This window comes from Aythya ferina (genome assembly GCF_964211825.1).
Source record: "Aythya ferina genome assembly, chromosome: 5".
Taxonomy (NCBI): domain Eukaryota; kingdom Metazoa; phylum Chordata; class Aves; order Anseriformes; family Anatidae; genus Aythya; species Aythya ferina.
Genome location: NC_140301.1, coordinates 7,496,772 through 7,524,335, shown reverse-complemented (window position 1 = coordinate 7,524,335; position 27,564 = coordinate 7,496,772). Strand labels below are relative to the sequence as shown.

At 39.8% G+C, this 27,564-nt stretch overlaps 2 protein-coding genes and 1 long non-coding RNA gene across 9 annotated transcripts in view; 1 reads left to right on the top strand and 2 right to left on the bottom strand.

Annotated features, from left to right (window-relative positions):
• The window catches only part of LOC311437698, an 85,075-nt gene extending 80,495 nt beyond the window's left edge, over positions 1-4,580 (bottom strand). Inside the window, exons 1-2 of one of the 2 annotated variants that reach the window (XR_014693649.1) lie at positions 3,659-4,580; positions 3,030-3,158 (exon numbers count right to left, since the gene is read on the bottom strand). This is a non-coding gene — a long non-coding RNA (uncharacterized lncRNA). Of the gene's footprint in view, positions 1-3,029; positions 3,632-3,658 lie in introns of those variants that run through there. The other variant, XR_014693650.1, reaches the window with a different exon arrangement.
• Positions 1,161-13,364, top strand: RCN1 (reticulocalbin 1). Its single transcript, XM_084521298.1, has 6 exons — positions 1,161-1,456; positions 5,338-5,531; positions 7,134-7,312; positions 7,856-7,916; positions 10,673-10,872; positions 11,537-13,364. Exons 1-6 carry the CDS (start codon positions 1,176-1,178, stop codon positions 11,642-11,644), a joined length of 1,023 nt encoding a protein of 340 aa, XP_084377424.1. The 5' UTR covers positions 1,161-1,175; the 3' UTR covers positions 11,645-13,364.
• A 2,782-nt stretch (positions 13,365-16,146) lies between these two features.
• The window catches only part of LOC311437034 (uncharacterized protein), a 97,674-nt gene continuing 86,256 nt past the window's right edge, over positions 16,147-27,564 (bottom strand). For all 6 annotated transcript variants that reach the window (XR_014693206.1, XR_014693207.1, XR_014693208.1 and 3 more), the window contains one exon: positions 16,147-16,594. The gene's annotated coding sequence lies outside the window, so the exon portion shown is untranslated. The remainder of the gene's footprint in view (positions 16,595-27,564) is intronic.

Genomic DNA, 27,564 nt, shown 5'->3' with positions numbered 1-27,564 from the left:
CAGGCTGCCCAGGGAAGTGGTGGAGTCACCATCCCTGGAAGTCTTTAAAAGACGTTTAGATGTAGAGCTTAGGGATATAGTTTAGTGGGGACTGTTAGCGTTAGGTCAGAGGTTGGACTCGATGATCTTGAGGTCTCTTCCAACCTAGAAATTCTGTGTGATTCTGTGTCTGTGTGAAAAGGCAGAACACAGAAGAACACGGAAGAGTAGGCAGAATACATAAGGCTTTGACATCAGCTTTTTGCTGTCAATACGGTCAAGCCCCCTGCCAAGCAGAGTTCAGCTACACCCTACCTGTAGGTCAAAAGGATGTCCACCGGGGTAACAACAGTGGCAGGGAGGCCACAGCCTGGTTCAGCAACTTGCATAGCCGTGGCACAGCCAATGGCCCGTCATAAGTACGATTTTTCTGTCCAGTGGACTGGTCTAACAAATCTCATGTTGCAACCAGTAATTCTCTCAGGTCTGCGTACCGAAGAATGGCCGGGCTCTGGTAGCAATGCTCATCTGCCACGTTGGGTCAGACAGCATACAAGGTCATTAACAAGCAACAAGCAATTCTCCCTGGTTGTGAATTTCAGGCTACAGTGTAGGAAAAGGAAATTTACTAGGTGAGAATGTCAGTTACTGCAACCTGAAGCCTCTGCTTCTACAATCTTGAGCAAAATGAATTGCAATCGATGGAAAAAAAAGCAAATGCTTTTTTTTCTACGCCAAACAACTTGGGTTTTCTCCTTCAATTTCCAGGATCCCGAGTTTGCTGCTCTGGCAGTGCTGGTGCCGCTGTTACGATTGGCATCCTCTAGGAGGCCGCTGGCAATCTTTTTTTTTTTTTTTTCTTTTTCCCTCCCCCTACTGTACATTGTTAGGGAATTAACTTGGTGTCAGACTCGTGCACTCACGACATCGCCACGGTTTTTTTGTTTATTTGTTTGTTTTGTTTTGTTTGTTTGTTTGTTTGTTTTTTTAACTTGTAGCTTTTCCGTTGCCCATTTTGGGGAGATAACTATAAAAAGCAAAGCGGTTTTGTGCATTCCTAAGGGAAATCGTCGGGGAGCTGCCGGCCCCGGGCTGTCCCCTCCGCGCTGCTCCGCCCTGCCCTGCAGACGTGGCGCCGGCGGGGCCGTGCCGGGGCCGGGGCCGGGGAGAGGCGGGGCCGGGCCGGGCCGGGCGCGATGAGCGGGGCTGCGGGGCGGCCGCGGGGCATGGCCGGCGGGGTGGGATGGCGCCTGCTGCCCCTGCTGCTGCCCCTGCTGCTGGTGCTGGTGCCGGGCGGCCTGGGCAAGCCGACAGCACGGCAGGAGCGGGCCCGTCCCGGCGCCGCGCAGCAGCAGCAGCAGCAGCAGCACCACGAGGACGGCCCGGGCTTCCAGTACGACCACGAGGCCTTCCTGGGCAAGGAGGAGGCGCGGAGCTTCGACCAGCTCAGCCCCGAGGAGAGCCGCGAGAGGCTGGGGTGAGGCGGAGAGGCCCGGCGGGGCGCTGGGAACGTGGCAGGGGAGGGAGCGGGGCGGGACGCCACGGGGGGCGCCCCCTCGCTCCGGCTGCCCAGGTCCCGACCCCTGGGTGCTTTCCTCCCGGGTGCTTTCCTCTCGGGTGCTTTTTTCCTCCTGGGTGCTTTTCTCCTCGTCCTCCTCCTCGCTCGGGACCTGCTGGCCGGCAGCGTCGCTTCCCTGCCTTGTCGCTTTCCGTCCCTCCGCGGGGTTGGGCTGGAGCCGAGGCCGCGTCCCCCTGCCCTTCACCGCAGCTCTTCCAGTCGAAGCCGTCTCCCTGCAGGTTTTCCACTTGTGGCAGCTTTGTCCGCTCTGATAGCGCCGTGCTTGCTTCCACGCTGCTCTTTGCACCGAGACAGTTGCCTCCTGTCAGCGCCTCTCCCTCCTGTGCGCTTACCAGAAGTCAGATTGCTAATTAGGACTAAGTCTAACAGTTTAAACATATATATATATATGTATTTTTTTTTAATATTAAATAAGCAGAAAACATGGAATGAACAGAAAGTAGTTTAAAGTATCTGTACAGTGTCACTTAGACTAGCTCTTCAGTTACTCCCCTTCTACAGGGAGTGGTGCTTGCTCATTGTATGGCTGTAGTTCCACCACAAGCTCATGTTGTAGTGCTAGGGTTGTCTCTGAGTGACCTGTTGGTCCTTCTGGAAGCTGTCCCTGCTGTTTACCTGTATCTCAGGAAGTAAATGGATGAAACAGTTATCAGAAATGACCAGTTTCTTACACACTGAAAAAGGAGCAGAAGAAACCATCTCAGTATGCTCTATCTGTGACTTAGTTTCCAATAAAAGTATATCGCTAACAAGGACAGCCCTTAAATTGTCTATATTTATTCTTGCAGCAGAGCAGACTTTTTCAGCTGGGGATAGGATTTGATGAAATAGCTGGATTGTCCTTAAGCAGCTTTTACAAACACCAGCTTGGCAAGGGAAGAAGCTTTTAGCAATCTCACTGAGTGCACCTCAGAGAGGTGACAGAGTCACGTTAAGCTACAGCCACAGCCAAACACCTCTTATGTGGACATGACTTAAAAAAGACTTCCTCTGAGAACCAAAGCCCACGTTGCGGGGTGAGCATTGTGCAGCAAAGCATCAGAGATGTTTTATAAATGCTTTCTGGGAGAAAATGGAAATATATAGTCTACCTACTGCTGTAACCAAAGCGTGTGCTGCTGTTACTGTACCTTCCTTAAGAAGGATGGCAGAGTATCATCCTGTGGAGTTGCAGGGCTAGACAGTGATAACACAAATCTACTCTCATCTTCCAGTAAACAAAAAGGAACTAGCTAGTACACAGAAAAAGCCCTGCAAGCAACTACTCACATCCTTTGTGGAGGAGCAGCTGAGCAGTAAAATCTTGGTTTGTGATCATGGCACATACCAGCCCATAATTTTATCGTAACCTTGGAGTACACCTGCCCTTAGGACAGGTTCTGTGACAGAAGCATCCCTGTCCTCCCACACTGAGCCACTGGATAAGGGAAGAATCACAGATTTCCTACCTGTGTGCAGTTCCACAACTCACTTGGTTTTGGAGAAGCACGGCACAGTCCTAGTGCAGCAGCCAAGGGCTGCGTGAAGGGAGTGCAGATGGGCTAAGAAGATGAGTGGGACCCCAGTCCTTTGAACCTTCTCCGTGCCATTTGTGTTGGGCCTGCCATTTTCGGCAAACACAGAAGATGGTTACACATCCTACCAACATAAACAATTGTTATTTGTTCTGAGTTTATCCACACACAGCTGTGCTGAGCATCACATGCAGAGGGGAAGCCTTCTGCTTTCAGCCACTTTAAGTAATGATTTCCTTACCCCACCTTTGTTTCATCACCAGATGCATTTAGGCAGATCTAATCTGCCTAACAGCAGGCTGTACGTACCTGTTGTGTGTGTCCTTTAGCTACTCTATTAGTTTGTCACCTCAATACTGTTATCTCACCTCAGTTAAAGGGAGAACGTAAGGTTTCAGGTGTTACACACTTGTACATGTAACTTCCTGGGTATGACTTGGCACTGCATGTCTTAACATGCTCTGTGAATTTTTGATATATTCAAGAATTAGCTATTTAAAACGAAGGCACTAATGCCTTTCAGACAATATACAGCAGTTCCACTACAAAACTCAGAATGATCCCGAGCCCTGTTGTAGGTAATTACCAGTATAAAACGTGAGGTTTGCAGTCCATTCTGGGAGCCTGTAGGCAAGACTATTTCTTTGTCCCCATCCTCATCTGGGAAGCAGAGTAAAAGAGTGCATATGGACGCAATGGAGGTATAAAAACAAGAGCATAGATGAGAAAGATAAGGCACAGGACATTTTATGGTAAAGATTCTTGACTGCTTTGGTGTTAAAAATACCAAAGAGCTGCTAGCACAATCACTTTTTGCAACTTCATTTAATAAAACAGAAATATCAGCTAAAGCAGTTAAGTCAAATTTGTGGTGGAGCACATTCATTGACAAATACAGTCCATCGTGCAGTGAAAGGGACCCTGGCAGCCAATTCCACATGAGATTTACACAAAAGAGAAAGGTTTTCCAGTCAGTTAATTCATACTTACCTACTTTAGAAAGCAAATTCTGTGACCCCCTTTTTTTCCCTATCACTCAGAAATACCACATTTATGAATTCAACCGCTGGACCCCAAACCAATATCCATTAAGCTCTGACTTGCAGTAGATGAAACATGCTACAAACCTGATACTATCAGGTTCACATGACAGTGCTGCAGATTCAGCAGGACCTGCTGCTGTTGCTTGACAGGCTCAAGAAGGGACACTGATTTACTCGCTGAGCACTTCCCATCAGCCAGTGCCAGCTTTCCAAGATGTTGAACTGCAAGGAATAGTTAACAGTTCAGAACTTTTCACTATCTCCTTTGTCTGCCTGGAGATTTAGGGAGCTCACCTGTTGAATTTCAAGTCAGGATTTAGACAAGACGGCTTCTGCTCTTACCCATTCTTACGAATAACATGTAACTAGACCAAAGGGATGGTGACTGAGCCTATGGATAATGGTCATTTTGATTTTCTTGCGTGTGGGACAGGGTGGTCACCAAACTGCTGGGTGCAGTGCAGCTACTGACAGTTTGCTCCTGTGGCCTCGTGAGTGGTGTACTTGGGAGTACCCAAGTACCTTCCCTTCTGCTGATTTCAACAGAATTTGAGGCAAGCAGCTTTACATAGGGCAGTTGCTTACATCCCAATTGCCAGCAATGACCAGAGACCCGCATTAATGAGTACCAGGCATTCCTGGCAATACAAGCAATATTTTTTTTTTATCTAGAAAAGAAAAGCGGAGGGATGGGAATGGAAGGGAAGACTATAAATGGTGCACATGCTCAACATTGCACACAAAGTTGCACACACACAACTCACTCCAGCCTAGCATCGGTCTGCTGGAGGGCCACAGGAGGAACTGCAGGTGTCTGCAAAATCCTAGCTTTCTCCTCTGGTTGCCTCTGGCAAACATCAGTACAGGCTTTCTCCTGAGGTGAAGTCAGCTTCCTCTTCTGAGTCCAGCATAGCTACCCCCTATGGACACTGAACAGGTGCCCTGTAGTTAGTATCTAGGAAATTGAGGTATCCTCTGAGGTAGTTTGTTCACTAACTTTGATGGTGCAAATTCCAATTGAATTATTCATAGCAATATTGAATAATGAATAATGTTCCTTAAGATAACATGCAAAATTGAAGAAAGTTTTAGCCTGAAGAACAGCTTTCTAAATTTTGGGCTTTACTTTTTGGGGAAAATAAGGGCCAGATAAAGACTACTAGAATTGGACTGACATGCAGTTTGGTTTTCTTTTGACTCTTACGGATGCCACTCTCTACAGGAAGATTGTGGATAGAATAGATGAAAACAAAGATGGCTATCTCACAACAGAGGAACTGAAAAACTGGATTAAACGGGTACAGAAACGCTACATCTACGAAAATGTTGCTAAAGTTTGGAAAGACTATGATCTAAACAAGGACAATAAAATCGCCTGGGAAGAATATAAACAAGCCACATATGGTTATTATCTAGGTAAGATAACGTCTTCAGATGATATGCTCAATGACGATTGGGGTTATAAGGCATGATTTCATGCCTTATAGCCAACAGGAGTTTGGTGTCACATTTAGGACTTTTGGAAATAGCATTAAATTTTATAGACACTCAGAGGTCAAAAGCACTTCTTTATTGCATTATTTCTATATTTCAGCCATTTCCACATGGGTTGCCACTACACGGAAGGTTTTACAGAGGGCTTGTTCGATGTACTGATGAAGATTAATTAAGGTCTTCTACTCTAATTAACAAATAGATGATTTTTTGTCATTAATATTAGTATTTTCATTCAAAAACTATTTTGCATAATTAACCAATGTTTGTCAATTCAGTCTCAAATTCTCTAGAGTCTAGATACTAAAAATTTCAGCTGGGTATAAGCTATAGCAAAATTATTGAATAAAATAGTTCTTGTGGAGTAACATGCCTCAGGTTGGGATCAGCTGTAAATGAAAATCCTTGGAAATGAGACAAAAGAAACATGTATTAAAACTATACCTGTTTGTTTTTTTTTTTCCTTCAACTTGCATTCGCTTTACTTTTTCTAAGTTAATGAAGGGAAAGAAAGAGAAGAGATTACTTAAGCTAAGGGGCAATGCTTACAGACCACTAATTGCTAGTAACTGACCATGAGTACATTTCTCCTGGCAACGAGAAGACCGTGTCTATCTACCTCACAGGCAGTTTTTGGAGCAAGATTCCAGCAGCAGTATTAAGTAGAAGTTCTACCCTAGATTAAAATGGGGCTTACTACATTTTTAAAGGTAATATTTTGTCTCACATCCCTGTAGCAGTATCCCTGGGAGCCTTTCACAGCCCTCTTTGTAATCGCCAACAGCTGGAGGACAGCTACTATATTGTGATCCTGTGTTAATACACACTTAAAATTCACATCTGTGATTCCCAGCCTAGTCTTTTTCAAATGTTTATCTCCCAACATGAGAAAATACTCATAACAATTTCACAATTAATATCTTTGAAATCAGTTTAGTTTTCCTATTCTAAAAATTATATCAAATACTGTTCATTGTATGTCGCTAAACACCCTGAAAAAATGTCTTTGTTTTAAAGTGAAAATAATTGATAGGTTCCCTGTAGCAGAGGCGTAGCAGTTCAGTAATTTCAGTCAGTCTGCCAGCTTCTGAAACCACTTTTCCTTGGTTCGCTTGCTTTTTGAAACTGGGGAGTTGTGTAGGTCATACCGATTCCTAAGAAGCATACAACTTCTGTGAATGAAATCTACTCCAAATACTGCCTAAGCAGTGCTTATAAAAGCAGATTAAAAATAAATAAATCTGTGAAGTATAGTATATGATACTGCAAAACCCTGGATTCCAACAGGGAATCTACTCAGCCATTTACTTTTACTACTAAGTCACCTTTATAAATGACCCAAAGTGTTTGACCCTTGAATTAATTTTGAGCTTCATAGGAAAGAGAAGTTCCTGTTCAACACAGCAATAAGCCTTTGTATTTCTAGACTCTTAACAGAGTACATATCAGCAAATTAAGGGGCTTTATCACATTAGCACACTTGAAAAGGAACAAAATTTTGAGATTGCCTTGATTAATTTGCAGAAAATCCAGAAGAATTCCAAGATGCAACTGATCGGCACAGTTTTAAAAAAATGCTGCCCAGAGACGAAAGACGATTCAAAACTGCAGATCAGGATGGAGACCTAGCTGCCACTCGTGAAGAATTCACAGCTTTCCTTCACCCAGAGGAGTTTGAGCATATGAAAAACATCGTTGTCTTAGTAAGCAGAGCAAAACCAGTAACATTATTTTTATTTTTACTTTTCGGCTAAGCTTTGAAAAGCTTCTCTAACCTTTCCAGGCAGAGTTGAGAAAGAGGCACTCAGACACATACTTAATAGCCAGCAGGGGGAACAAAAAGGGATACACTTCTTGAAAGTACTTGATTTAGAGTTCTCAGTACAAGGAAGACTTGTTAAACACCCTCAGACTACTCCTCAGTGGAAACAGTCTTGCTATGGACTTGCACCAAAATAAAAGGAAAGGTATGCTGACATGAGGCTGCAAAGTGTGTGATGCCAGCTTCTATCTGCCCCTAACTTCAAACTTCAGCATGATGTCCACTTTTCATTTATGTGCTGGGAATTTTTTCAGTGTGAGACTTGTATATTTTTTGTTCAAGCAGCAATTGCATCATAGTCTGTGAGAGTAGATTTGCTTGTGTACAAGGGCAGGTCAGGCCTCAAATGTGAAATGACTGAAGAGGGGAATAGCCAGAATTGTCAGTTCTCTCTTGATTACTTCAATGTAAAACTATTTTCCAGGAAACCTTAGAAGACATTGACAAAAATGAGGATGGTTTTGTGGATCAGGATGAGTATATTGGTAAGTCTTAAAGTTTGTTTCTTATAAAATCTCAATATGTCCATCCTCTCAAGTCTGCAGCAGTATTAACAAACCAAAGGTTTATATTAACAAACCAAATTAACAAACCAAATGTACTAACAAACCAAAATTTGTATTAACAAACCAAATGAACAAACCAAATGTATTAACAAACCAAAGGTTTGTTAATATTGTGTTTCAAAGTTGCCTATTTTCTACTAGTTATTTTCCTAGATTAATTAGTGGGTAAAATCCCATGTTTTTGTAAAGATTTTTGCAGTGATGCCTTATGTTTTTTAATAGAAAGATAAGATGATGCATTAAAAAAAATTAGCTATGTAAAAACAGGAGCAAGATTTAAGCTTCTCAAAAAAGTTGTCAAGTGCATGAAAAGTAGCTGTGCGTTACTGAAATGTCAGAAAGAGATCAGAATGGGAAACGTCAACAGGGGATCTGTCACAGTTACACAACTTTCAGTCACTCTAGGCAGCCAGCTACTGTCTTGCACTTAGACATATGAAAACGAAATGGAAACAAGACTAGAGATCAGCTGCACATAATACGTTTCACCCTTTTGAATCATTATGCTGATACCAAAAGCTAACATCTCCCACTGCACTCACTTTGATGGGTTTTTAATCAAGAAAGTATCACCAGGAAAGCATTAGAGCAAACTCAGATGAATCTTTCTGTTTCTAGTGGTGCTATAAAGATCACTTCTCGTATAATCAGGAACAATATACACATGTTAATTAATGGCAGGGGGTTTCTTTTCCTTGTAAATTATATTTAGCCTCAGAATGTGAATGCTATTCATTTATGACTGAAATAACAGAGCAGCATAATTTCCACAGTAATTTCAGTTCATTCAGTGACATTACCTACATATAATTATAAGGTAATTGTCAACATTTGTTACCATGTGAATGCTGTTTTTTCTTGTCTTCTATAGATAGGAACATAGAATGTTCTCATCACGATCACCCCACATTGGCAAGGATGATAAAAATCAAATTGACAGGACATGTCAGATGCTTCAAATAAACAATATAATTTGCACTTTAAAAATGCAAAAAAGAAAGTGAATGTGTTGTCTGAAGTTTCTTTATGAGTAGAGGAAAACTGCTTAAAATATTCCTACTTCCCATTTTCAGATATAATTCTTTTCTTTTTGATCAAATTGGGGTTAAAAACAGAAAGCTAAATCTCTTCTTTGGTAGCTCATAAGGAGCAATCAAAAAGTCCAGAAACTGCAGCCTCTGGATCAGGTATTTGATGGGGAAATCTGCGGAAAGTTGTAGAATGATTACTCCCTCCCCACTTCTCTGTCCCATTTTGACTTCTACAAAATTTGGTTTAGATTTTATAAAAGCAGCTAAGCAGAATATCCCTAGTCATGTTAGGCGTAGAGAACTAAGTTCTCACTGTGCCAGGGACACCGTGGACAGTTCTACCAACAGATCTTCAGCATAGCACACATCCTCCTGCAGGGCAAGTCTTAGATTTGAGATCTACATTTTCACTTCCTATGGGTACCAGCAAGCCTGTGACCCTAAGACCGTCCATGTGGGGTGCACTTTTCCTCGCCTTATTCTTGAAAGTCAGACCCACAAGGCATAGGAGTACCATCTACAAAACGAGCTTTAATACCAATAGAAAAATGGAAGGCTTGAGGAATAAGCAGCCTTGATGAGCAGAAAACAGTTGATCAGCCACAGTGATCAGAAGGATAAAGTGAACACACTTATAAGTCTGGAAGGACTTTTGCTACTAGTAATTTGGAAGGTTTATGACGTAAAGGACAGATACAAATCAATACTTGTTCATAATGATCACTGCTACTTTCCCAACCCTGTTTGTACAGATAGCAGCTGTCACGGTGGTGTTTTCCTACTGATGCTTCTTAAATATAACGTGGGACTACTGTACAATGTACAGAGCAGCTCACATACATAATCTGTGCATCCTGTGTCACAAATGGTACTCCCTCCCAAGGTACCAAGCTATGGCAATTGCACTGTGTATAGTTTCTTGTGGACAGAGCATACCACTGATGCAGGACATTCTTTCCAGGTTTTCCTTTGTAGAAGAATACCTTCTAGTGGAGTTTGCTGCAGAACTGTATGGTTAAAAAGGACTCCTTTTCTAAGATGGCTTTCTCTTAAACAGACCTCTCTGAAAGCAGGATAAAAGCATTCACTTCTATTTAGCAATTTTTGTTTTCCTGAGTTTCCCCTGTGCCTTTTATTCTCTCAGCCACTCTGCTGGCTGAAGTCTGATTTTATCCACGGAGACATTTGCTGGCAGGGACAAGATAAAATTGCTACATCCCTTTCTTCTCATGTGATAGAGCCCAGCCCTAAAGCTCATGACTGCAATTTAACAATAGATCCTTAAAGATTTTTTTTCACTCAAATTTAAGTGGCTGAAGGCCTTTGGACAGGTTCACCTTTCATAAAAGTGTACTGCTTATGAGGCTAATATACTAGGAAAATGTAAGAACAGTCACCAGCAGAGAAGAAGTAGGCCTGAAAGAAGATACGAACAGCTACTCTACACCCCACATTTCATATTCTGTACAAAGAAATGCTGTGCAAAGAGTTAAAGGTTAAAGCAAAAGGTTAAAGCAAAGTCAAAGAGTTAAAGCAACTACATGGAGACAGTCTTCCTCTGAGGAACACCATGCAAATGTCTTTAGTTTATGCATAATTTTCAAATCAAGTACGACTTGAGTGAGACTTTTATTTCCTTTCCAGCTGATATGTTTGCAAATGAAGAGGGTGGACCAGAGCCTGACTGGGTGATTACAGAGCGTGAGCAGTTTTCAGATTTTCGTGACCTCAACAAGGACGGAAAGATGGACAAGGAAGAGATTCAGCACTGGATTCTCCCACAAGACTATGATCACGCACTAGCTGAAGCCAGGCATTTAGTCTATGAATCGGATGTAGATAAGGTACTTAGAGTTCTAGTGTATTAAGAAAAAAAAATTAACATTAAAAAAAAAACACAACTTAAAACCACTTAAACATAACTTCAATTAGCAAGAAGTGATTCCTAATACTTTTCCTTATTAGTACATTTTAAATGGAGTTTTAGAGGCTAGACGTGCTAGTGCCTTAATGTATTAATGCAAATTTCAGTTGGTAGGGTCAAAACCACAAATGAGTAAAACACAATTTAACTCTAGAAGTTGGCTTTCATTAGGTTACATAAAGTTTTCTTAAACCTGCAAGTTTTAACACAGGAGAAATATTTTTACTTTTTAAGAATGGTCATGGGTTTTGTATATTAATTTAGACTGCAAGAGGGAAAAAAAGAGATATGTTACCTAGGAGGTAGGAAAAAGCCCAGGTTTCTATACTCAAACATACATCTTTGGCTTAAAGACTGGCTCAATACATCCACTTCCACTAACATTTTAATGAACAGTTTGACCCAATTGAAGCCAGTGGAACTTGTGATTTCTACTTGGATCAAAATCTCACTTGCCATGACAGCTAAAATGATTCCTGAATCTTTAGTCTGCTGCTTTGTAGAGCTCTTGTATGTCTGTGCTGGTCTGTCTTTTACTTAGCTTTGAAAAGGTTCTTACAGAGATTTTATTTTCCTCCCACCAGGATCAAAAACTAACAAAAGAGGAAGTTCTAGACAACTGGAATATGTTTGTTGGAAGTCAAGCTACTAATTATGGGGAAGACCTCACAAGAAACCATGATGAGCTATGATACAGTATACCAAGCAACGTGCCACAGACCTTTTCTCCACTTTACTGAAGTCATCGTGTCCATCCTCTCTTTTAGGGGAAGATGGGCAAGGGACACACTCACAACTGAACGACTTGCATTAATATATTTTTAACAAGCCAGCTTATTACCTCAGAAACTGCATAGAAATAGCATTTTAGTCTCTTCACATGGTTAAATACAATATCTAATTACTATAGTTCTATTTTTGGAAAAAACGTAGTATATTCGAGCCTAACCTGGAAAAGACACTTAAAACAACTCCAAGGACCTTTAATAATAATACATTTTCTTCAAATACCCATTTTTACCATAGGGAAATGCCCTATTTTTACCATAGGGATTAGAAAGAAACCTAGCTTTTGAAATAGATGAGGTTGTTTAGCTATCTTTTTTTAATAGCATATAACAATTTAACAATGTAGAATTTTAGTTTCAGTCTTCTGTACAGAGAAAAGATTTACCAAGTTGCCCGGCCTTTTTCTCCACACTCCATTTTTCTCTCCTAAATGGGCCGGAGGTAACCAGCAGCCCTGTGGGCTGTATCTTTACAAGGGCAATGTATAAAACCGGCCCTTCCCTCTAGCCCCCATCGCAGCGCAGAGGCAGCACACGTGGCCTAGCACCCATGCTGGCATTCCTCGGCAAGGGTTGTAGAGTTCATAGTGACAACTGTTCCTTCTGACAACGGAACAACATACAATTGTTTGTGGGCTGCTAGTTCTGCTGTTTCCTGGGAGGAATTATGCTACATGGAGCATAATTTATCTCACGCTTTTCGCACTTTACCCAGGCCATACTCTTGTTCACACAGTGTGAATGGCAGCAGTTCTGTGATGGAGAAAGAATGAGACATATCACCCCTCTGGGCCTTCTGTCTTCTGTACCACATCAGGGGACAGATTCGTGTGGCTATAGTTCTATTCTGTATGTATGTACGTATCAGGACGTGATACTGAAGCAACTACATGGAGACATCTTTCCTTCCAAAGAAGGGAGCAAGCTTTCCACACAGGTGCTTTCTTTTTTTACTGTATAATGTGAGCTGTTACATGTATATTTTTATATACCTAACTCAGATGAGTTTGGTTGTTCTTAAATGTACTGGTTTTAAAATATGCATGATAAAACCATTACTTCTTTTTGATACTATGAAGGTGCAATAACACTAATACAGACTAGGGTAGAGATGATGTGAAATCAGGAACCAAGCATTTAAAGCCAGTAGTTCCTCAAGCACTGGATCATGGACAGGTCCTGCAGCACTGGCTGGCCATCTACGAACAGCAGCTGGGCATATGGCACCAACTGTTTCTTCTTCACCTCATTAAAAAAAAAGAAAAGAAATAAGTCCAATATATATAGTTGCTATCACTATTACTAGAATCTGTTTGGAACACTAAGGTCACATAAGAACTGTGGTTAAATATTTTATTTTCAATTGAAGATAATTAAATTCTAGATTATACACTCTGGCAGAGATTACATGTTCTTGCTAGCATAATTATTAAGCCTTTGGTGTGCACTTATGACATTGCCAGCAATGTCTCCTAAAAGTCCCTACCTCTTCCACTAACATACAGTAGGACAGATGTCATAAGATATAAACTGTTTTGGCTTTTCCAGTACTTTAATGTCAAAGTAATACCTAAATGCAGTGTTATCTAAGAAGCAATAAAATTGTATTTTGGCACATGTAAAACATTATCTGTTTTGTTTATTGTTTGGATTTGGAAAGTCTTAGTATATTCCATAATCATAGCAATCTTGAGAAGGTGGGTTTTCTGTTTGTTTTTTTAAGCAGTCCTTTCATACTAAAGTTTGACATTTGTATATTTTAGTAACAGAACTTCTGTGCTCTCTCTGCACTTGGATCATCATCTTCCATTGTTTCAGGAAACAATACCTTAAAAGACCTCAGAAAAATAAAAAAACAAAAACCAAAAAATTGTTTCCTGCAAGTGAAACTGCAGCCCAGACTAGATGGGAAGGATTTTCACTGGCGCCCAAGGGAAGGTTGTTTGCTAACTCTTGTTGAAATTCAGTGGGAGTTGGGTGCTGAGACACTAAGCATCATTGCCTTCAGCTAAACATGACACTTCCAAATCCACTGCATTCTGTCCCAACAAAAAATTGCATCTGAGCTTTGACAAGCAATCACATCTTCTTCCACATTACTCAATAAACTTGGAATGAAATTAGCATCAAATGAGAGAGAAATCATGATCCTGTATTTGTTCTCAGTTTCTATTAAAGCTTGGAACACACTGGGCAGTTTCTAGTATAAAACTATACTTATATAAGCAATAGTGCTGAAATTGTAGGAGTTGCGCATGCAAACAGGAACTGGAAATTTAGACCACCTGTATTTTTCAGTTTAAAAAAGAAAAAAAGAAAGAAATGGTACTCAGGTAGAGTATGTTCAGCTATGAGAAAGGTAAACGTGCCAGTTAATATGAGATTTAAGATAATAAAGTGTCAATGGGGTTATATTAAGATTAGGAGCATTTTTATAAAGCAGAATACAGAAACATGACTATCATTGATGTGATTTCACACTAAAGGCTACCCTGTTTCTGTAGCTCTACAGTGTTTCACTTACCAACATTGAGCAATGCACAGTACATTTTGTGCACTAAATTTTCCTTTCAAGCTCAATGCACCAAGGAAGAGTAACTTCAAAAGAGACTAGAGCTTCTGGGTTTAAATTTAACACTATTTAAGGAAAGCAAACCTTTGCTAGGGGATATAACTGTTAACATCGTGATTTTTCAAGCCTAAGGTTTCTAATGGGGTTTGACTGTTCCAGAGATAACATTTTTTTTTCCTAGGTAACATATTTCAAGTCATATTATGAGCAAATGTTACAAAATTTTAGTGTAATGTGAAATACTGTAATGTCAGATAGCATTATTTATCTGCTTAATATGACTAAAACCATTAATTGCTGGGAGCCATACTTCATTCCAGCAACATGAAAATTCATTTTGTGCCTATCTTGTCAGTTACTGCGGATTTTCTTAATGAATAGTGACGTAGTGAAATCCTGTTGGGAAATGTGTTTATATATTTCCAACTGTAGGTTCTGTATGGTAACTCTTATTACATAAATCGTCCATTAACTACACATTTTCATTATGCCTGTGCCACAATACGTCAAAGGTGCATTTTTCCTACTTATATATCTGGAATAGCCATTATTATTGCACATGCAGTTTTAATTCTTAGAATTTATGAAATGAACTAAGTGGCTAATGTTCATTCTCTTATAATTCCATTTAATGATTCAATCAGGCTAAATCCGTCCCCTGTTCCAATCAAGGTACTGTACATAACTCCCTGAGGAAAGCAGAATGCTGCCTGTCCTTACCTAATTACATTTACACATATATCTTAAAATAGTGCTATAGTGCTTTACCGTTGCAGTACAGAAGTCAACCTTGATCCCAGTGAACTTAATGGCAGAACTCCTTGCCCCTGTCTAGAGGGATTAAGGCCTTAGCCACATAAAAGCAAGCAAAATAACAATAGGATGGTGAGGCTTGAGGTTAGAAGTAACTGTGTGACCATCAGATCCTGATCTTTTTACTATCAAGCAGTAACTTCTAGGAGTTTAGATCAATTCATACACATGTAAGCTATATAGGGCATAAGTCTAACTCAGGGAAGTCCACCATCTAATGTATCACTGCTCTGTTCAAATAAACTTACCCTTTTACTGAGTGATGTTGGTGTCACTCCTAGACAGAAAGTTGCCATTAGCAAATGTGACCATTAGCAAACATAATTCATTTTGCAAGGTGGCAGAAGGGGCCACAGAAAACGTTTCAAGGCCAAAGATCTTGCAAAACCTGCCATGGCTTGTAGTGAAACACTCAGAACTACCCACCACTAATAAGCAGTACTCTTCATCACTCTAATTTACTGTGCTATGTTCCATTTAATATGCCAGCAAGGAGCACATTAACCAAAGTTGCTAAATAACAAAGAAGAACATTAGGACTATTCTCCCCTGAATTTTCAGGGACCAGTGAGGCTGACATCCTTCAAACCCAAGAGCTGTGCAGATTCCAAATCTTTCAAAGCAGCCTCAGAAACAAAAGGTATCAGCTTTCCCATAGTGTGAAAGTATACAAGGGACGCACATGCACATGTGACAGCATAGGCAGCTTCACACCTGCATTTTGTCTTTCCATAGGATGAGATAAAATCTGTTCCCCAGATGGGAGCATCTCCTCCCTGTGCCAGTCACAAGAGTACAATCATTATGTATGTGCATTGCTGTTCCTGTTGATTATTAAGGGATATCTATCTTCAGCACAAGTATTAGGGCAGCAGAGCTCTGGAGCTCAGTTTCAGGTACTGCACGTGTCATTTTTCCTTGTCCAAACTAGCTTCAGAACTTGCTACATAAAGAAAATGCTGAAGATTGTATGTGCTAGTGGAAAAAAATTGTTTCATAAAGTATTCAAGTATGATCTGGATGGCTAGCATTTGCAGTTTTATTATTTGCTTGTGTTTCATGGTTGGCCTCATTTGTGAGGTCTGAAACCACCACATATCTGAAATTCCAGAAAAGGTATACAGAACAAGTCATGTCATAGTACTGAATCTGAATGGTAATTAAGGGTGACACATACTTTAGACACATACATTAGAAATGACGTTTCATCATATCAACAAAAAATAACTTACGCATCAAGATGCTTCATCCCTGAAGATGCTACATTGATAACCAATAGATGGCCAAGCTTTAGGTAAAAATAGAGTGTAAAAATAGTCACTCAATAGCCCACTCCAGTGTGAACCATCTTCTCTCCACTTAGACCATTTGATTCTGATGAAGGCTGAGAAGCATGATACAAACTCTGTGTGGTCACCATGAATCCCACCACTGATGAAGTTAGCAAATTGGTATCAAGTCCACAACACCTAGGAATGGATGAAAAATAAGTATAATTCTAATTGTCAATTACTAAACTCCCAGAGAACGGAGCTCAGAACTGGCATGTGTGTTTGGGCGAAAGCCAGTGAATGTAGTTATTCCCACTGCCCTGTTCACCCATTCAACCATCCACTTTAAGTTCAGCTGCACTGAAGTTCTGCTAACATGGCTTTCACACTGCTTCTCCCAGGGCCTTGGATGCTGGGATACAGAGAAGAAAGGAATGCTGGTTGAGAATAGCTCAAATGAAGAAGTTGTAGAGACAGTTAAATAGTTTTAGATAGTTAAAACTTTGAAACCTTCAGTTGATAACCAGTAATGTAGAGCAAATGTCTTAAAATCATAGAAAGGATTCTTTTTATTATTATTATTAAGTTGACCACAGGTTAATTCCATAGGCAGTAGTAAAGAGCAGCTGGAGAGATTTCCTGCAATCAAACAGAAACCAAAAGGTTCTCCTCTCCATTTAGAAGGCCATAGAATGGCTTGGGTTGGAAGGGACCTTAAAGATCACTTAGTTCCAACCCCACTGCCATAGGCAGGGATGCCATGCACTAGGTCAGGTTGGCCAAGGTCCCATCCTGCCTGGCCTTGAACACCTCCAGGAATGAGGCATCCACAGCTTCTCCGGGCAACGTGCTCCAGGGCCTCACTACCCTTACGGTGAAGAATTTATTCTGCATCCTTTTGTAACATATAGAAACACAATTGAAATAAAAGTGGTGAGATGAAGAGCAGTGAGAAATGGCATGTTGAAATACTGCCTTTAAAATCTACTTTATTCAAGTGGAAACAAAACACTTTAAAAGGTGATAATGCTCAAAAAGCTATTTAACTCACCAGCCAAATTGAACTGACCAAAATCTAATTTATTCCTTGTCTTGTTTAGCAGATGCTTAGAAGATCAATATAGTTGTCTCTGTAGATCGGCATGAAATATTAACCAGTCTGAGTGTTCTGAAGCTTTTTACAACATATTCAGCCTCATTAAACATTAAGCAGCCTTGAAATATAAATATAAAATAACTATCAGCTTCCTATCCTTCATACACAGAACAAAGGTAGCTCAGAAGTGGGAAGGAGGAAGAAAAATATTAAATGAACTGGGAATTCAGAGAGAAGTTAACTTAGCAAAGCTGTCAGTATAAATTGACTCAATCAGATACACTTTACCAAAAAGGAAAGGTATTAGTGCAGTGTCAGTTTGTGAAACAGAAAAATATCTGCTAAGAAGCAAATAATAGTGTGGCATTTACAGCATAAGGAATTCATAGAAATGTGTCTCTGACCACAGATGTACCTATCTCAGGTGCAATCCTCATTTACAGTATGGCTCCTTTTACCCCTTATAGAGGTACCCCTATAGGGGTAGTCCTATAGGACCCACGTCTCTATGAGTTGAATCAGGAGGAAGCCTTCTTCCCTTTTTTCTGCTTTTCATTACCGTCTGGTATGTTAAAAATATCTGGGCAATACAATAGCAAAGAGTTTCAGGTTCAGTAAAGGGAAATGTCAGCTTTGCAAATCACTGAAAGTAACCGGACGTAAACTGTCAAAATAAGTCAGCAAAGTGGCGTGGTTATTGTCAGTACAGAACTCGAGTCTGCTAGCTGAGATGTGGCTAAAGGTTATAGACAACACAGCGAGATGGCTCTACTACAACGTACAGATCAACTAATTTATCTATGAATGCTTTTCATTTTAATATATGCAGCACATTTAATGCCTTTTTCTCCTATTTGCCTGCTTGCCTTGTTATTACTGCACACTGATAGTCAAGAATAATTCAACCACACATGGTATTGCCTTTACCCCTGCAGAGTCTGGCAGGGTTTACAGAGAAGTCTTCTAAGCAGCTTTCTTACTGCTATTTCTTCTAGTATTGTGTAGGCATGCAGATAACAGACCAGACATAACGGTGTTAAAATTTATTACAGCTTTCACCACTCGGTTTGTGAAGATGGTAACAGCAAGAAGTGAAACCGTATAGGAATAATTCCCCATCAGATATACCAGATTTTGTAAAAAGTATACTGACCTATTAAGTTAGAACTATCAAATTCTCAACAAGACAATAAGAAGACCATCAATCAGTCATTGCAAAAACCATGAAGAGGTGAGAATGAAACCCAGACACACATTCAGCACACCTCGAGGCAAAATAAAATAGATATTTTTTAATTTTTGCAACATAAGCAAGACACAAGGGGACTTACATAATGAACAAGTGTATCAGACACATTAAGAAATGATATTCAAATAATATTTAACATTGGACTGTTTTTTTGCTACATTCTTAAAACAGAATCCAAAATGCCCTTTTGCATTACACCTACCTTTTCTACTTTCTTTACCCATTGCTACACTGTAAACAAGCATTTATTAGTACAGGAAAAAAAAATAAAATAAAAATCAAGTGTCCTACATTTTTTTTGCACGCCAAATTTGCAGATGTGGTTTATGGACAGGGTCACAATATCTTCAAAGGTACGTTTTCAAATTAAATGAAAAAAAATGTTTTTAAGGGAAAAGATTATAGACTTTGTGAGCAAAGCCTGGTACCTTGCAGTTTAGTCAAAGAGGTGAGTCATAATCTAACTGCAACATAGGCAAGCAGAGGAGGGCAAGCAGAGCCTTAAATCTCTTACTCACTTTGCTCCTAATAAAACTTGGAACAATTTCAGATCCAAGAAAGTCCTGCATTACTAGAACCCCACTCGTCCTTTTCCTATTATGGCTTTTTAAATGTTATTATTATTTTTTAAATTCACGAGGGATACATAGAGCTGCCTCTCCGGATCCGCACAGCACAGGCAGTTATCCAAGGAGCCTCTCTCATCTCTTGCAGCCACAAAAGAGCAAAACGAAGCCACAAACTCACTTCAGTGGTAAGGAGCACCATGTGGTACCTTGTTTCCTTCTGAAATCTGAGTGTTTTGTCTAAATTGCAGGTGCTGTGGATTGTTTGGGAATAAAGGTACCTTGACAATATTGTCAAGCGTTTCTTTCATACCAGACAGAAAGATCAAGGAAGACAGATTTTTCTTGCTGAGATTGCCACAGCTCTTTTAGCCAAAAAATCTTCTTCTCTCAAGTCTGTGCTCATTCATTGTCATCCTTGAATCTCTCAGCTTCTGGCATGTAGGAAACAAGCCAAACACTGGAGTTACAGGGGCACCTAAGTGCCGTGAAACAGGCACTGAAAATTAGGGTAGAACTAGCAGGCACGACGCTGAGGATATGCAGGCAGCAGCACTGTTGCTAAGGAAGAAGTGAATTTTACCTTTCCCACTGCTTTCCAATCAAAACTAAAAATCTAGCCTTGTACAAAGCAAAGCTATTTCACTTCTGATGCTCTGCCCCGTTTGAAAATTTGAGATGAAAAATACTAGTGCCAAATTTGCTGTAAATATCTACTTGTGAAAGGTGTAGCAGTTTGTTTTGATGGAAGTTGCGCTTATGCTGCTCTCAAGACGTCCACCCGAAACCAGCTTCTGAAAGGCAATCTTTGAAGACTTGCAGGTTCTTTTTATGCAAGGCTTCTCCTGCCGATCCACACACAGCCTGTCCTCATTACTCATAGCGATATTACCGCAGTTATCTCTCTCCTAGCAGCAAACTTGCCCTGCATATGTTCAGATCAAAGCCCTACTGCAAAGCAGAGCCAATACTCCACTCCCTCCACTCCAGCTGTCTTCATCACCTTCCAACCTCTTCGCAGCCTTCAGTCCCTGATATTCATGATCTCTCACCTGGATGTTTTTGGAGTTTTATTCCTATCTTTGACCCGCAAGACAAGCAGTTAATTTATTACATTCTTTGACAATGTCTTCTGGTTCAGTGGTGGTACAGTGCTCAGCACAGTGAAATTGTGCCTCACAACTTGGATTCCTAAGAGTTACAGTAATACATGTAATAAAACAACCACAGTTTTAATTCTATTTTACTAAAATTCATACCTCAAGACTACCAAACCATGAAGAAATAGCATATAAGGGAAAGAGAAAATAATCACACTGATCAGAATGACATACTGTAAATGCATCAACCCTCAGCTAGTATTAATGGCTCCAAAATATATATATTTTTTCTATCTTTCAATGTGCCTGTGCTCATTTATATTGACAAGCACAGTTTAAAGTAAATTTGGTTGTAAGCAATCCTTGTAGATAAAAAGGAACACTGAGTAAAGCACCTCTATCTATTTTTTCCTGCTATAGAGGACATATAATGGATGTGTGTATACCAGCATATGAAAGACGAATAAGGAAGAAAATTCTGCTGTTTGGATTAAAACTGAATAAAAAAGGCACACATATATGCCGATTTCTTTCATCAAGGACTGTAGAGATATCCTGGTAATGCTGCAGCTTTCTATTCTCTCTAAAAGAATTGAAAACCTATTGAAGATCAAGACAAAGAGATCAACACACACATAAGAGGGTAGTGAGAAAGCCATCAAAATACGTCAATAGGAATAGAAGAGATCTTTGGAACACCAAAATGTAAATCTACGTCCTACACAAAAGCCTTTGTAATGCCTACAACAGGTCACTGAAACAAAGTAGTTTCTGGAACAAATCTTCTAATAGGATAAAACTTTGTCTTTGGGAATTAAATGACTATTTCATACATATGTAACTGGATATGAGCATAAGCAGAACATGGATGAACTACCAGCAAAGCCACTTGATTGCCTATTCTCTCAAAATATTTGATAATTTTAAGTATGTTTTTATTTTCAGAAGGCTTTGTGCTAGGTTTGCAAATAGGCTGGAAAAAAAATACTAATTAGAACCAACTATTGTTGAGAAATGTTAATGTGGAATGGGAACCATTTAAAGAACTGTAGCAGAGTTTAAAATATAAGTTCATTCCAGTAAATCAGTGTCAAAATGACAAGAGAAGCCAACATGGCTCAAGACAGATATATGGAACAGTATGTAAGATAAACAAAAGAGCTTTTGAACCCATCCACAGAATATGAGAAGTGAAAGATTTGATTAAGTATTAAAAGAAAAAGGCTAAACCAAATGAAACAAAAACAAAAGTGAATCATACAGCTAACAATCTCTCAATGTAAGAAGGGTCTCTTTTGTTTTATAGATATATATTTTGTTTTGTTTGTTTAAATAGAAGAAAAAAAAGCACCAAGAATCTGCTTTCCAGAATAATACTTTTCACACAAACTAAAAAATAAAAAGGAAATATATTTAAAGATTTAATTTGCTACTGTCTTAAGATATATCTGGTGTAAGCCACCTGAATACTCCTATATGAGGGAGTTTTAAGACTTTTTTCCCACCTTTACTGCTTTCTTGTATCAGTGCAAACCATGCAGTGATGCCACTTACCGAGGGCAAGTACTGTGGGCACATGTTCAGACAAAGAGAATAACCAGTCAAGGCAATCACTGTGGAAAGTGCCATCAGAGCACAATGAACCTCTCCCCTGCACTAGTAGGCATTTCTGAGGGGCAGTTCCCTCCCTTGGTCTTAGCAGTTGTTGCACCACATCTTCACTCAGAAGGAGCAAGGGTAACAGCCTTTCTTCTCACAAACTCTTTAATTATTGGTGGGTGGTGACTGGGAGCTACACCCATGCAGCCATATATACCCATATACAGATCCTCAATGTTTCCTGCAAAGCTTCCCATAACTTTGACTTTACATCTAAATCAGCTATATCCTAAAAGACTTCGGTGCTATTTTAGTCCGAGCTTTCTAACTTTGACAGGACAAGAGAACTACGGATGCATGCACCGTGCTGGCATATCCTGATGTAACCAATCAAAAGAATTTACTCCTCGACCCACTGGTAATGTAATCCATGCCCATGCTTTCCTGGTATGATGTATTTTTCCCACCAGCTGAGGGGTAACAACTGTTCCTTCTCATTGAGCCGTACCTGAATGACCCATGCAAGGGAATAAGGGAATGATTTATGCCCCTTTATTTTCTTGCAAAGCTGAGCCCCAAGGAAGCCCACAGACTAGACACCAGATATCTGAGAGAGCAAAAAAAAAAAGTGGGAACAGAAATTGAGAGAAGACGTCACTGACACTTTACAAGTTCACATAGTTCAAGAGAAATCCCGGAAGACAAGAAACACCATCATAATGCCATTAGTTAAGGGAAAGCCTAGGGAAACTAAAAATGTATGTAGGGAAAGCTTAAAAAACATTTTAGAAAAGAAAGTGAGGGCAAACACTTTAAATGAGCACACTAGTGGTTCAATTAATGGTTTCAGAGATGCCCACAGGAGAAAATCTCCAAGGATATTATCTATTATCCCTAGGATAGACAAAGATGGGAAACTGATGTGGAGATGCTCTGAATCGTTTCCCCAGGTTTCAGTTTGGAAGCTAAATGCATTAAGAAAAAAATTAGAACAGCAAATACATTCCAGAAACGTGTACATCTGATAGGCTGTTTAATCATGTATCAGTACAAACAGTGGGCTAGGCTAATAATCTTAGAAACAGCACTAAAGTGCAAAGAAAAGTAAGCTTTGATTAATACAGTGGGCAAGGGAAGAAGAGATCATTTACTTTTCCATAAAATGCTTAGGACATTCATTAAAGAGAAGATGCAAGTCCTTTTTGGAAGAAATTTGCTGGTTTCCATCTGCTAGATTCTATCAAAGAATCCAGAATGAAGGTGAAAAGGTAGAGACAAAAATCTTAAGGAAAGCCAATCTAAGTTACTAGTCGAGAATTATACTTGGACAGCCCAAGCACTTTCCAAGACAAAGAATACATACAGTTCAGTGTAAATAATATGATTAAATTAGTATTTTTTTTCATTATAAATCTTTTCTTTTAACAAGGATAGCAGCCCCTTTTACTCCTTTGTTTTTATTTTTAATTTAATTTAATAATAAACCAGGATACAGGTTGGGGGGGGGGGGGAAAAAAGCGAAGTATCATTTAGACCCTTCTTTTCCAAAACAACTTCATTTCCCCTAGAAGCTCAAGTAGCACATGGGTATTATCTATCTACCAATTAACTATCTACCAATTAACATGTATTTTGGAGCCACCATTTGGAGCCTCACATGTAAGTGCTGACATATTCAGCAGAGAAATCTCACTTTCTTCTCTGTCACCACTGGCACAACTGCACCACCTACTCCCACATCCATCCATTCTGCATGGCCATAGCTGCATGGCGCTCATTTAAAATTAGGTCTGCATTTGCTATTGCCTCATTCATGGGGAATGGCTGGTTTTACTGTAACTACAAGCTTTTAGCTCTAGCTGCAGCCTCAGGTTTTCAGCTGGGAGGAATCCAGTCAGATTTCCCGTGTGCTGAACAAATATCAGAGGTCACAAAGAATACATGCATCCGTAAGAGCATGAAACCTGGGGAGGAGGGAGAGAAAATAAACAGCAGCCAACACCAATACAAAAAGCAAACAATTATGTGCCATTTAATGTGGTTTAAAAACACTGACCACACAAAATGGCTTTATGCCATGTCAACAATATTGTGCAATAAATAAAGGTGTAATACTCAGGTATTTTCTCAAAATAGTAAACCCACATGCGCTCTTTTCCTGAAGACTGACTTCAAAATAAAATGTCAGCCACATTCCAAGATAACAACAACAACAAAAATCAATGTGTTTGAGAACTGCTTGGTTGATTTCCAGCTGTAGCAAAATGATACAATACACAATCCCTACACTACTTCTCTTCGTTTAAGAGTCCAGCTCATGAGCAGAGCCCATCTGCTTGCCTCAGATGACAGATGTTGGCGGGACGAGGGAGGATGTCCAGCGGAGGATGGTGCCCTGCCCATTCCCCTCTCTGGGCTGGTTATCCTACACTCTCCTCCGTCTTTGGCAGTGGCTACAGCCTGCAAAATAATGGCCTCAACAGCTTTCTAGGCCCACTCGCTGTTATAATCTGTATAATAAGTATTAGTTTAGTTTTTCGTATGGAAAGTTAATCCCCTAATAACATTTCAAATTACTGAAGAGTGTTTGGAAAAATCATAGCTACCATTCAGAAACCTGTGCTGCAATCAGCTACACAAGATATACAGCATTCTGTAATTAGTGTGCACCTTTCAGACTTGGCTAATTACCTCTTATGAATTAAGATTGGTCTTGCTTCCCTCCCCCAAGCCCTACACTTGAGAGAAAAATATAAAAAAAAAAAAATAATGAGAAGGATAAGCTCTGTACTTCTAAGGCAGCTGAAAATTCAGTAAGATAATGTCACTGATTTGGTTATTTCCAGGTGAACATCAGGTTATTCAACCTAGGTGAATTTAATGATTCTGGACAGGTTGTGCAATGAATCTTCCTATAAATCACTTATAATTGCAAACATAAAAATTAAAAATCAGTCTGAAGAGAGAGATAACAGTATTAATGATGGGAAGCAGTAATCTACAGATAGCGGCGCTGCCATTTTAATCGGGGCCGTTCTGATGAGAGGCTTCTGAACCTCACGGGGACAGCACTGGGATAAAGAGGCTAGGGCATCTCACCCAGGGCACTTTTAATGACTACATGTGATTAACATAAATGTTTGCCAATACACTGACATAAAAACTTCAGAACATTTCTCTCATACAGTGTTCTGTTATACCCCTCAGAAAGACTGATCAACCCCAATTTCAGCTGGGCTTCCCAAGCCTCCTCTCCAGTAGCATTTTCCAGCTGGCTATTAGCCCCGTGCTGAGCCATGGATTGGATTTGCTTGCGTTAGTATCCCAGGTCAGCATTTTGAATGACACAGACCATCTCCGGTTCAAAATCCCCCGGGGGTAGAGACCACCTTTTTCTTTTTATATCTGTGAGTGCTGATCAGCTGAACAACAGCACAACCTCCTCCTGAAAGAAGTCAGAACAACTGAGATGTAAATGAAATGTGGATGAAATCTTGCAATTTGGAAAATAAGTGTATTTCAATTCATGGCCTGGTTGGAGTTTTTAAAAGGTTTTGTCCTTTTTAACTTTAGACCAAAGCTTTAAGGAATATTAGCTGTGTCAAAAGGAAAAAAATTGAAAGCCGTAGCACAGAATTAGAGATGGCTTGAATTTCTGTGTAGGAGACAAACTCATCTGCTTTGTTCTGTAGGATGTTTGGAGCCATGATTAAGATGAGCCTTTTTCTGGTCATATTTTAGGTAAGACTGAACTCTTCTGATGTTAGCCATTTTTATCAGATTTTGGCTCCAGATAAAAGAAACCTTGCAGGTCCAATCATACAGCCAAATGACTAACTGCCACCCTTCGTGCCTATTAATTATTTCTGGCCACAGCATTCTGCACATAATGGATCATGGACTCAAAATTATGTCTTTTTTTTTTTTTTTTTTCAATTAAAAAAGAAAAAAAAAAGGAAAAAAAAAAAAAAGAAAAAAAAAGAAAAAAATGCTTCTAGGTCATTATTTCCAGAAGTCAGCACTTGCTTTACTGGAAGTCAAAAGATAATCAGCCAGGAGCACCTTGGGTTGCTTTGTTCAGGTACTCAGTATTTGCAGCTCATGATGACTTTTAACTAGAAATGTGAGAGCAACCATATTTACAAAATCAGGCACAAGTTGATTCAAAATTCATCAATCCAAAAACCCAGAATTGATTATGCAAATATGAACATGATGTCTGGGTGGGAAAAAAAGGACAAAAAAAAATTAAAACCAGTTTTATCCTTGGGAAAAATCATGAAATCCTTGTCCCAAGTCACTGTGTTTTATTTTATTTTTAAACTTTTTCCTACTTGCCATGGGACAGAGGCATTGAAACCCTTCTACGGTATCACATTAATATCATATCGTTCGGGTTTTTTTCCTCATGTGATAGTGAAGTGTAGTCACGTTAGCACATTTCATTGTGAGTTAGTAAAAATGAACGTTAATATGGCCTGATACTAATCCACCATGACAGAAAATTCCTAATACGATAAAACTTTCATATCATATTAGTAGAAAAAAGTCAGTTCCTGCCTGTTCCAGGTCACTTTCAATGTTGCCTTTGAGCATACAGTAATGGCAAGCATTTGTCTGTCTGCAAAAAAGGTCCCCAATACTGTTCAATGGTAAAATAAAAATGCCATTCAGATGAGCCTTATTTTTCTCCCGTGAAACAGCCCATTGCAGGAGAGCCCTCAAATTTATCATATCAACTGGCATTCATTTCTAAGCCTTAACTCTAAGTTACTCACAGTGCCTCTTGTAATGATGCACAACTTCTTTTTAAATAGTTGTTTCTTTATATAAAAACAGCTACAGAAATAAATATTCAGTCCAACACAACTCCTCTCCTCAGTTTCTTGACCAGTCTTTGAAAGGAAGCAGTCAATCATGGGCAGTATGTTCAGCAAGTCTTTCAAAGCAAATGCCAACAAGAACAATGAAAAAATTTGTTTCCTGCAAGAACTTGTTGGATATTTCCCAGAGAGTGATAAAATATTTGAAAGAAACACCAACTTACAAGGCCTTGCAAAGTCTCTGGCCATGCTGAGTCTAAGTGACAATCAGACCCTTCTCCTTTGTCCTTCGCGACCCAAGTGAGGAGCACTCTGGGTCTTCTTCTCACCTGGTGTAAACTAGCAAAGGTCAATTTAAATCCAGAGTTCAATGGCAATTTCAATCAAACCACTGCCTGGCTTTACAGCAAGAGTCGTTGCTTTACACTGCACGCTCGTGAGCCTGGGCTCTAATAGCAGCAGTATGATCAGGTAATCCTAACAACTGCAAATGCTGAGCTTCCTTACATAGGCCGCATGATTCAGAATTTAGTGTTACAGAGAATTTCATTTTTCAACACAAAGACTTAATTTTCTCAACAGAAACATCCAAGCAACTAAAAAAGAATGTACTCGTTTTAGCTTTTCTCCAGAAAATGAGAGTTCAATTGACAGTGCTGCAGAGCAGTACTGAAGAGAAATTATGCTGGAGATCAGCTTAGTCTACGGAATATCCCACAGGTCAAACACTGAAAT

What these genes read in the sequence shown, in the direction of transcription:
- RCN1 (XM_084521298.1), top strand. Translation starts at nt 1,176, where the DNA reads ATGAGCGGGGCTGCGGGGCGGCCGCGGGGCATGGCCGGCGGGGTGGGA. An exon ending in CACATATGGTTATTATCTAG is followed by an intron (nt 5,532 to 7,133) that starts GTAAGATAACGT and finishes ATTAATTTGCAG; the next exon opens with AAAATCCAGAAGAATTCCAA. An exon ending in GGATCAGGATGAGTATATTG is followed by an intron (nt 7,917 to 10,672) that starts GTAAGTCTTAAA and finishes TTTCCTTTCCAG; the next exon opens with CTGATATGTTTGCAAATGAA.